At 37.1% G+C, this 12,030-nt stretch overlaps 1 protein-coding gene across 3 annotated transcripts in view; it reads right to left on the reverse strand.

Annotated features, from left to right (window-relative positions):
- The window catches only part of DOK6 (docking protein 6), a 369,524-nt gene that overhangs the window by 258,397 nt on the left and 99,097 nt on the right, over positions 1–12,030 (reverse strand). For 2 of the 3 annotated variants that reach the window (XM_072820613.1, XM_072820624.1), the window contains exon 2: positions 2,568–2,675. The exons of the other annotated variant lie outside the window; for it this stretch is intronic. In XM_072820613.1, coding sequence (XP_072676714.1) covers positions 2,568–2,675 — 108 coding nt within the window. The remainder of the gene's footprint in view (positions 1–2,567; positions 2,676–12,030) is intronic. 3 annotated transcript variants of the gene reach the window in all.

A 12,030-nucleotide genomic window follows, 5' to 3' on the forward strand; every position in this document is an offset into this window, starting at 1 on the left:
ACCATATCCAAAATGCTTTCTACCAACCCCAGCTCCAGCACTAACATCTGCACCCAAGTCACCATCCCATCTAGCCTAAACTAATAATGGCTAACGTTTACCACAATTTACTATCTGCCAAGTGAGTAGTTACATACTTAGCTATAAAATGGAATTCATTAATAGAATCTTGTTATATTTAATCTCATTAAATGCTTATAGCACCATTTTATTCCCTACCATAACCCTTTTTGCATTATAATCTGTTAAAGTATCATAATCTTAATCTGTCAGAGGAGAAAAGTTAAGTACATGGAAGTTAAATAGCGTACGCAAGTACACACAGCTCTTAAATATGGAAGCTAGATTCCAGAACCTACAATCTTACCCACTGTGTAGTGTTGTTAAAATGTTTTTATTCCAGCTCTATTATTGAGATACAACTGGCATATAACATTATGTAAGTTTAAGGCATACTATGTGATCTTTTGATACATGTGTAAATTATGAAATGATTATTAAAACAAGGTTAGTCAGCATCTCCATCATGACTGGTTAGAGGGTAAGATGAGTAAGTTCTGGACACTTACTGTACAGCATGGTAACTATAGTTAATGATATTGTATTATACACTTGAAAGTCGATAAGAGAATCAATCTTAAAATGTTCTTATCACACACACACACACACACACATACACACAAGTGATTAAGATTTTTGATCTTTCTCAACAATCTATTTTCCAGGATGATCTGTCTCCTTCTTGAGGATTGTACCCCAGTCATGAGTGCATAGACTATAGATATATTGTCTGGACAGCATCCAGCCAGCATTCACTGCCATTGACCAGTGGGCAATTCCTCTGACAAGGAATCCAGAGTATCCAGTATGCTCAGTCTCTCAAAATTTTACTCAAAAACTAAAGTTCACAGACTCATATCTCACAACTTTGCAGTTTTTCAATACATAGTTAAACATTTATTAACTATTTAATTATTTAAATAAATAAATATTTATTAAATAATACAACAAAATAAAAAGTTTTTAAATATTGCCATGATCATAACCATAATACAAAATACCAGTATAACTTGGGACTTCATATAATTTTTCATATAATTAGAATAGGTACCACTGTGCTGGTTGCTCCTTGATATCCTATCTCAAATGGTCTTCAAAAGAGACATAATACGTACTCATGAGAAAATCAAACTCTCATGAGCTAGTAAGTGGCTGGACAGGAACTTGAACTTAGATTCTCTGCCAGTAAGTCGACATTAATATATAGAATATCTCATAGAGAGTTAAATTCAAATGTTAAGCCCTCTGACATAGTTTCAAATATGATATAAATGGTTGTCAAAAAAAATGGTTGTCAAGTATTGATGTAATAGAACTGGTTAGTACATTACTGTAGAAAAATCTATTTTTTTAATAAATTTTATTTTTTAGAGCAGTTTTAGGTTCACAATACTGAGGAAAAGGTACAGAGATTTCCCTACAACCCCTGCCTCTACACATGCACAGCCACCCCCATCCTCCACATCCCACACCAGAGTGGGATATTTGCTTTCAACTGACAAATCTCCTTTGATACAACATAATCACCCAAAGTCCATATTTTATAGTAAGTTTCACTCTCAGTGTTGTACATTTTATGAGTTTGGACAAATTTCTAATGACATACATCCACCATTAGGGTGTCATAAAGTATAGTTTCACAGTCCTGAAAGTCCTCTCTGCTATATCTATTTATCACTCCCACCCCCAAACCCTGGCAAGCACTCTATTTTAATAAAAGGAGGAACTGGACTACTTATCACATAAAATAAAGTCCACAAAATCCTTACATTATTCAGGGTGACTTACTCAGTGTTACCGACCATGAGAAAATAAATTGTTTATTGGGCTTATTGAGGCATTTTATCAACAAAAAATACCACTTCACAATTCAGAGTTCTGGCCATGAATTCTCCAGGTAGTTATCAAATACTTCGCTGCATTTTGATGTTATCACCAAAGACAACTTTAGATGGCATATTTTAATGTCTTTCTAGGGTTATATCCTACATAGTTTTAATTCTTTGTAAATTGATATTTCATTCATAGAATGTACGGCCACATCCTACACATCAGCATAGTTGATGAGCCTTTCTTAGCAAAGCTATAAACAGCAACTAGTACGCACATTAGCGGAGTCATTAGTGCGGTTAACACCAGCCTCCAAAGCTTTATCTCCTAAATATTGCCCACAGCTTAAATCAAAGTAACAAATGCACAATTAACCTGAACAGAGAGAAAATGTCTACTCAGCATGTTGGGAAATGATGTAGTTGAATTATGAGTCATCTCATTTCGCAAAGTAGCCATAAAAATGAGTCTTTCATTTTGCAAACGTACCACTGGCATTTACAGCAGATGATTAAAATAAAGCAGAAAAATAACTTTTGCATTTTATCAGAACAGGGGCATTTTATCCTGGTCATGCATTTTTGCCTCTGCAGATTTCATCTATCAAAAGAAATGTCTCTATGAGTTGATGCCAAGGGTCCACTTATTCCCTAGCGATTCCGAACACTGTGACTTACCTTATGAAAGTTTCTGAAATACGCTGCCTTTTCATCTGGAAATTTTTCTAGCCTTCTGGGTCCTTTACTGGAAGCCTTCTTGAAAACCAACCAGCATCGTCTGAAAATCTGAAAGCAAATGAAGGAATCTGATCATCTATCTTTTTACATGAGTTTTGTAACGCCAGGAATTTATCTATTCAATTAATCCTTTGAAAGTAAAAATTCTTTTATGTACTTACACAGAGAACCGTTCTTGAGTCCTAACCAGGTTATTCATTAAAATTATGGCAAACTTTTAATAACACGATATTTAATATAAAAACGACTTTTGTGAAAAGATTTTATGGTACGAAGTTCTCAATGTGCTGGCTTCACTGGTCTTTAATCTAATTAAATCATCTGAGGTCAATACATATGAAATATTTATCTCAGTATAGCAGTGATGGAAAAATTCTGTTTTCCATGATAATGCAGTCACTATTTAAAAGATCAAGCACTTGTATAATGCTCAATTTTCTCTTTCACAAATCACCACGTTTTACAATTTACTCATCTTAGAGGATTAATATACTCCAAAAGAACAAATGCTCATATATTAATTTAGAAAACAGAAAGATATGTGTTTTTATAATGGAAAAATCTGCCTTCCCTTTTATACTTTCTAGTAACTAGCACTTGTTAAATGCTTATTACACATAATACACCTAAAATTTTATATACACATTTAATCCCCCTACCTACTACATGAGGTAGTTTATCTCCATTTTAAGATAAAGACAGTGACAGTGTCAGGATTTGAACACACCTCTGTCTGATTCCAGCTTTAGTAAAAAAATAAATAAATAAAAAGCAGAACCATTAATTCTACACACACAAACCATTATTCCTGGACTTTGCCCTTATTTCAAAGGACTAATTAATAAAGGACTTTGAGTTGATGTCCCCTCTGTCAGCCACCCACCGCAGGTATGTTTAAGACAAAAATAATAAAATGAATCTCCTTTCGGTAATTGGAAAGGTCTAGAAATGCAAACTGGCCACAATTTTAAATTTCAATATTTAGCACAGTTTTGTTGGAGTATACACGCTCTGTAGCCATAAACAAATGCACCGAAGGAAAACTCACAGACCTTGATCATTGTATTTCTCTCTTCCATTTCTTTATTCAAACTGCAAAGTTGCTATACTATGGCTTTTTCTTTTTTCCGTCTTTCCTTCCTTTCTCTCTCTCTCTCTCTCTCTCTCTCTCTCTCTCTTTCTTTCTTTTTCACTAATACTGGCCAGATAATATAACTTCTTTGGAGCATTCATTGTTCATTACTCACTAGAAGACAGTGTTTCCCATGTTAAAAAGCACTCTAAGAGTAATTATATAGAGGACTTCTCCTTGGGGTACCTGGGTGGCTCAGTGGTTGAGTGTCTGCCTTCTGCTCAGGGTGTGATCCTGGGGCCCTGGGATCGAGTTTCACATCAGGTTCCCTGCAGGGAGGCTGTTTCTCCCTCTGCCTATGTCTCTGCCTCTCTCTCTGTGTCTCTCATACACAAATAAATTAAATTAAAAAAAAAGACTTCCCATAAAATCAGTAAACAGAGTAACAATGCACACACTTTCACTTTACTCCTGCTACCTTTCTTAGCTTCTCCCCATTAGCTTTGAAAAGCATCTGAAGGATGACCCTGAGCTTTGGCTCAGTGTGTCTCTTCTTCTCTACCTGGTTTGAGATCCGACTCCTCTGCCATGATTCCTACCCACATACACTTGGAAGTAAAGGGTTAAATTATTCCCTCAGATGTCCTGGCGTTCTTCCTCCACACTTGTGTTTATTTATTTTTTTAAGATTTCATTTATTTTTTAAAGATTTTTAAAACCCAGGCATCCTCACACTTGGGTTTAGCACACTGTGTTCTAATTAGTGATTTACCAGTTGGTCCCTTACTGAGCTCCACCCCCACAGTAAAATACGATAAAAAAATTGTGAATACTAATTATGATATAACATCAGCATACGGTTTAACTTTAACTCAATTCTACATGATTTTTTTAGCATTATACATTCCCCTTTTTAAGCTTTATAAAGATATTTATATTTTAAGTAAATTTAAGGTAATAAATTTAGAAAATGCAAATATATAAGAAAAGGCAGCTCGGTACAATGAAAAATTAATAAAGCTTGGTGTTGGTTTGCAAATTTAGGAGTTCGCTGAGTGAAATGTGAAACTGGCCTATTTACATAGAGGGCAAGGAAATACCCAAGAATGAGGCAGGCCTCCATCCCCCCAGATTGGTAAGTAGTAAGTTTAATGAGCAAGGGAACTCACATACAGGACTTGTCTTGGGTGGCCACAAGACAAGCACATCTCAGCACCCTCCCATCAAATCTTAAAAGTTGAGAAGCCTTAATAGGGTTCAGTCACACATTTAGTCCAGATGATCTCAACAACACATTGCTCTCTTAAGATTATGTGCTTGAAACGTCTCTATCTACAAGTAGGGTGGGTGGAAGGTACCTTCCAAGAATGAGAGAGAGTGAGGTCCAGCTCTCAGGTCAAATGGTGATAATGTCCTCAAAATGACCTTACCCAACATTTTGGAACCTAACAGGTAGATTTACATTACGGCTTTGCCATTTTATAGCTGTGCAACCTTAGACAGATTATTTGATGTCTCATAAAAAAGGATACCTCCTAGGACAGAGGGAAGAGTCAACAAGATGGGTCCACATCCTTGTGCACAGTAGGTTCTTCCTAAGGTCAGCTCCTCTTTCAGGCTCCTTTAACTTACATAGTAGGTGCAATTTGCCATGCATGACAAAGTCATTTGTAAAGATACATTTTACTAATGACACATAATTCTAACAAAATTCAGATCCATAATTCTAACAAAATTCAGATCCAAAATTCAGATCCAACATTCTACAGCCAGAACAATTAGAACCACAATATAAATTTTTTAAAAAATAAATAAAAATAAAAATAAATATATTGATGATCTCTGAAACTCAGACTGTGGAACCAGAAAGACTGGACTTGGAATTCCAGCTCAGCCCCTTGTGAGAGCCATGTGACTCTGGGCAAGTCACTGAACCCTCTGAGCATGCCTCCTTCTCTTAGCTTGCATAAAGTAAAATAATGCCTATATCATAGCATTACCATGACAGTGAATAGAACCAAAATATACAAGGCTCATGCCTCTGTAAGGCTACAGAGGAGTCATGAACTAACAGAAGGTAGTACAACGCAAAACAGATAAAACACTTTTAGCGGCAGACTTTGTTCAGCACATCCATAGCCATTATGGAATTTACATACATTGTAAAGAATCATTGCTTGTACCAATATATTTTTAAAGGTTTCAAATAATTCTGATAATTATGACAATTATATTATATATACTATTAACAGACAAACTTTTCTAAATACTCTGTTGAATGTGAGTTCCTGTTAATTCCTCAATGGTTTGGATATTCTTAACCAATACAGCTATTTACATGTATTAATACACAGCTGAAAAAGAAAAGTAAAAAAAAATGCATAAGTTTACTCTCTTCCTAAAATTACTCTTTCTACATACAGTGTGAATCAATTTTTGCCCAGGGTGAATCATTTCAACTCAGTCATTAGGATAAATCCCACACATTTGTATCAATTGAGGGTATTCTAATGCCTAAGAATATAGAATATAGTTTTTTAGCCAGAAAAACTTGATTTTCAGTGCACATTCTGCTATGTTGTAAATGCCTTGTCTTGCAGAAGTTATTTTAACTTCTCCAAGACCTAACTTCCTTCTCTATAAATTCAGATCAGATATAAATTCTATATCTCATGAAGTTGCTATTTGAGGACTTAATAAGACAGCACACAGAAAATATCTAATGTATATGTTTGAAGCATAGTCCTCACACTCATCTAAAACTCCTGGGTTTTGAGCACTGCAATGGATTAAGTCGTGTTCCTCCTAAACTCTCATGTTGGATTCCTCACCCCCAATGTGATGATATTTGGAGATGGGGTTAGAGATGGAAGGTTTAGATGAGGTCATAAGAGTGGGTGCCTCAGGATGGGATAAGTGCCCTTGTAAAAAGAAACCCCAGAGAGCTTACTTGATCTTTCCCTGTGCTCCTACACACATACAAAAGAAGTCACGGGAGCATACAGATGAGCTGGTGGCCATCAGCAAGTCAGGAAGAGGGTTCTCCCAAAAAACTGACCATGCTGGCACCTTGATTTTGGACTTCTAACCTCTAGAACTGTGAGAAAATAAATGTCTTTTGTTTAAGCCACTTAGTCGATGGTATTTTGTCATGGTAGCCCAAGCTAACCAAGACACATACTTTTGATCTTGTTATTATTAGCAGAAATAGTGGTGGTTGATAGTGGATATAGTTGTGATAGTAGTAATAGTATTGTAAAGGAGTGAAAAAAGTTACATGAATCTGAGTAGAAATGTGAGGAACTGGGACATATAAATAAAAATATAATTTGCAAAGTAGAATGTGTATAGATTTTCAATACTTATCTCCTATTTATTAATGGATTTAGAATCCTAGTTGAGGTAGGAAGACTCTCTTTGAATGGAATTGAGACCAGATCCCTGATAAAAAGGTTTAAGTTCATTCCTACAGAAGAATGCTTTCCCCTATGTTTTTGCACTTTATTGCTCATAGCTCAGGAACCATAATCATGTCAAATGAAAACTTATAATAATCATGGAACTACAGAAACACACTCACTGACTGTAATGACCATCCTGTGTGACTACAGTTATTTTCTATTAAAATGTCAAAATGAGTTAAATATAAGTTGGAAAGCATAAGTGTTTCCACTTTGGCACTCAGTATTACTATGAAATAAATCTGATAATGGATAATAAGAAAAAGAGTGGGTATTTTCATTAATATATTATCTATTTGCTATTACATTAAGAGAGGTAACCACATAAAGAAAAGAATTGTTGTTGAAGATTTGATTTAATAGCCTATTTACCAAGCAGAGGCCCTCAAATTATTAGTTTCTTATTTTGAAATAATTTTAGATTTATAAAACAGTTGCAAAATGGTGCAGAGAGTTTCTAAATAGGCTTTACCCGGCTACTGCTAATATTAATATTCTAAATAACCATGGTACATTTTTCAAAGCTAAGAAAGTAACATTGGTAAAATATTATTACCTAAACTAAAGAGTCTATTAAAAAATCACTAGTGTTTCCACCAATATCTTATTCTGTTTCGGGATCCAATCCAGGGCACCACATTGCATTTAGTTGTCTTGTCTCCCTGGACCCCTCTGATTTTTTTTATAGTTTTAGTCTTTTGTTTTGTTTTGTTTTGTTTTGCTATTCATGATCTCAACAGTTTTGAAGACTGCTAACCAGGTATTTTTCATTGTGAAAATTAATACACAAAAATCTCACTTGAAATGGGAGTTAAGAGGCCAGAACAGAGAGCCCTCACTCACCACCGCTCTTGGTCAGTTACAGACCTCCACAGGAAGAGATTCTCACCTGGCAAGTCCAACATGACTTTGCCACTCCAACAGGAAGACGGAACATTTCCTTCCTTGCCTGGCAACTAAGTCTATGAAAAACTGTCATCACCTTGGACTCTCACCTTCCTCTGGTAGACTTTTGTTCAAAACAATCCGTTCCAATTTCCTCCTTTTTCTCTATAATGTCCCTCTCCTTTGCTTTTAGACTTGCCTATGGCTTTCACTATAGCTGGCTTATCCTGACTTTCAAATCTTCTGCTATTCCCAAATAAACTCATTTGCTGGTAAAATAATGGGCTGTCTTACTTCTAAAGTGGGCAAGGGCATATCCGCAGATCTTTACCTGTTGTGAAACTGAATAAAACTTCTTTTAAAATGAAGTCAAAGGGGGCAACTAGGTGTCTCAGATGGTTAAGAGGCTGCCTTCAGCTCAGGTCATGATCCCAGGGTCCTGGGATGGAGTCCCACTTTGGGCTTCCTACTCAGTGGGGAGTCTGCTTATCCCTCTGCCTCTCCCAACTGCTCGTGCTCTCTCTCTCTCTCTCAAATAAATAAATAAAATCTTTAAAATAATAATAAAAAAATGAAACCAAAGGCCAAAAGAGGGATCTCTCACACCCTACCACTCAACAAGAAGAAACACTTGTATTCCCAACGGGAAGATGCCTATACTCTACTGGCCCAGCAAAGGGAAGGAAGATTTTCTCTTTGCCTGGCAACAACCCAATCGGTGAGAGATGTCACAACTCAGCCAATGAAGAGCCACCATACTCTGAACTCTCAATTTACTCCAATGGACTTTTGTTAATTTTAACAGCTCCTCCCAACAGCCCTCATTTCCTGAATGAGGTGTTCCTCTCCTTTGTTCTCTGGACTTGCCTGTGGTTCACTACAGCTTGCTTGACTCAAACTGCATTTCCTCTGTTATTCCTGAATAAACCCATTTTGGTGGTAAAATAACTGGGTGTTCAAGGTCAACGGTACAAATGTCCTCAATTTATCTCAATAAGTTATTTTTGATATTTCAAAAGTCTAATGAAAATCTCATAGTAAAGTGATGAAAACAAATAGTTTATTAGGAAAAATAATGTAAGTGCATCATAGCTATTTGGACTATTTATTTTGATTAGAGATCTAGTTGAATTTTTAAACTTAAAATAGTAAAAGAATAATTTAATAAATGCAGAGGTTTTTCATTTTATTTTCTTGTTTGATGCAGATTTTCAAAAGGTTTTGCTTTATCATCAGAGTAAATAATAAAAAGGGCCCTGGTGCCGAGACTTTGCAAGTATCATTCTGTGTCAATGTGAAGTCAAATTCAGCATGAGTCAGCAATCCAAAAACAACCTTCATACTAGCAGCATAAAGAAGTAGAAGCATAAGGAAATCACTTCTTTGTAACTGTTCATCAAACAGGATTTTAATACTGTCCTATGTTCTGCTGTAGGCCTTAGAAGCGATGCCTTATATAATAAATATGTTGGAGAAATTCCAGGGAAGAGTAGCAAAAATGACTGCTTGAGCCCAGGAAATCACTCCTCTGAGGGGGGAAAAATTGAGTAGGCTTTATTTTGCTTATAAACAGAAAATATGAATTCTTCTTCAACTACATGAAAAAGAATCACATAAGTGGAATTAGGTACCTTATTTTTGTTTTTGTCCTATGAGACAAAATAACAAAGGGCTCTTCGTTAGTGCTATGTGGGAGGGGATGGTGCGATCTCTTCTTCTTGGCTATTCAAGGGCATCTAAAGATGCAGGGACCATTTGGCTGGTCAGCAACAGAACTTATTGCTCACAAGAAGATGCACTTTCCTCCTCTGTCCTGTCCCTTAGCTGATGACACTCTTGCCTGCCCCCATCATGGCTCAGGGAGCTGCTTCACTCTCTCCTGAGGGATTGATTGATTTTGCCTCCTCTTTCACAGTTATCTCCCAAACATACCAGTCGTCTCACCAAACAGGCTATGGGTATGCTTCAGGCTTTTCCTTCTAGAAAATTTCACACTGTTACTAGGACTCCAGAAATCCCCACAATCCCCAGATGTTCCACAGCCTCAGTTTTCCACTGCATTAGCCAGCCAGCCAGCTGGCCATAATTAAATACCCTCTTAATTCCTTTCTATCTGATGGAAACTCTTTTACCTCATAGCAATCTCTTTTCCAGAGTGTTTTCTCTTTTCAAGGTGATTTTACACAAAGGACATCCTTTTTCCACTTAGGACTCACAGTGAAGGAAATGGGGATATCTTGGCTTTAGCTCATAGCCATGATTATGTTACGTAGCTAGGACTCAATCACAAGCTTCACCTTAACCAAAAGTCGGACTGAATGGACCTTTTCCATCATGTTGACCTAATGGACTCTTCACTTCAAATAGGACTTGGCTAGAAACTTGGCAGGATTTATGGTTGTAGGAAGTGCCAAAGCTGAGGGTCCACTGCACTAGAGGAAATCACAGAAACTTTATCTCTAGAGAATTTAAAGCATATAGCAGTATGTGGCATATCTGGGAGCAGCTTATATTTGTATTCCCTTCTCAAAGTCAAATACCATAGCAATGATGACTTGGAATACAGAATTCAATTATTTGTTTATAACTTGTATCAGATGAACTAATAAGCAAAGCCCACCCAGGAATGGTTACTGCAGGCCAATGTTAGGAGCGACTGCAAATGCACAGCGCTGAGTCCCCTGTCCTGGGTCTTCGTTTTCCCATAAAATGTCTATGGTCCTAGTGAAACACACAGTCTGTTTCTGTAAAAAGTAGTTAATACACAGCCTGATGCCATGATGCACTGATGAATTCAGCTTTAGTTATCCTTTCAATATAGATATGAACTTCGATAACTTTCACTACTGGCTTATACTTAATTGCTGATAAATATCTACCAAGACCAGAATCAGTCCCATCCATTCATTCAAAAAATATTGGAGAGGAGATCTCTGGGTGGCTCAGTAGTTCAGTGCCTGCCTTCGGCCCAGGGTGTGATCTTGGAGTCCTGAGATCGAGTCCTGGGATCCAGTCCCATATCAAGCTCCCTGCATGGGGCCTGCTTCTCCCTCTGCCTGTGTCTCTGCCTCTCTCTCTCTATGTCTCTCATGAATAAACAGATAAAATATTTTTTAAAATATTGGAGAGCTTTATGTTCTCTGGATACAGTAGTAAAAATAAAGAAATACATAAATAAATAAAGTAATGATAACAACAACCGCCAAGTTTCTATCCTTATGGAGACAAAGTTCGTGCTTCATGGAACGGCCCATTCCAGTGGAGAGACAAGTGATAGCAGATAAATTAAGTGCATTTGTAAGTAGTCTTTTCAACAGTGCTGAGTGCTGTGAAGGGAATCATGATGCAAGGATGGAGGGTTGGAGGAAGAGGAGTGACAGGGACATCTGAGGACAGAGATCCTGGATGTGGGACTTGCCTGAAGGACTCCAGGAACTGCAAGAATTCTGGCCGGTATGGAGGGCAGTGAACCAGAGTGAGGACAGCAGGAGATGAGAGCAGAAAGAAAGGGGAGAGTCAGGCCAGGTAAGCATCTTGGCTTTGAGACTACAATCATATTCAGAACTCCAAGCAGTATCAACTCTTTAATGGGTTAGAGTAGACATTCTAAAGTAAACTGAAACCTAAGCAATTTAGGATTCTTAGATGAAGCAGAAGTTACAAATGAAATCAATATTTAAATAAACTATATAGCACCAAGAATATGCCAGACCAGTTGGGTGACTGGGTATTTCAGGTTGACTTCTACTAAAGTATGTCTTCTCTGTATGGTAAGACTTGCAGCTGTCACTTGCAATGTTATATTCTGTGGCTCTGTTTGCCCAAATTGGGGGTGCAGGCTGCTGGAAGTCCATACAACCATTGTGGGTTCTCCTCTGTACACACCTGCGACCCTGCAATACTTCAGTCTGCTTTGTTCTCTGACATAAATGCAATGGCTCTCTGATTAATGTAAAACCCAGGGCAGCCCTGGCGGTGCAGCGGT

The sequence above is a fragment of the Canis lupus genome, chromosome 1 (assembly GCF_048164855.1).
Source record: "Canis lupus baileyi chromosome 1, mCanLup2.hap1, whole genome shotgun sequence".
NCBI classification, from domain to species: Eukaryota; Metazoa; Chordata; class Mammalia; order Carnivora; family Canidae; genus Canis; species Canis lupus.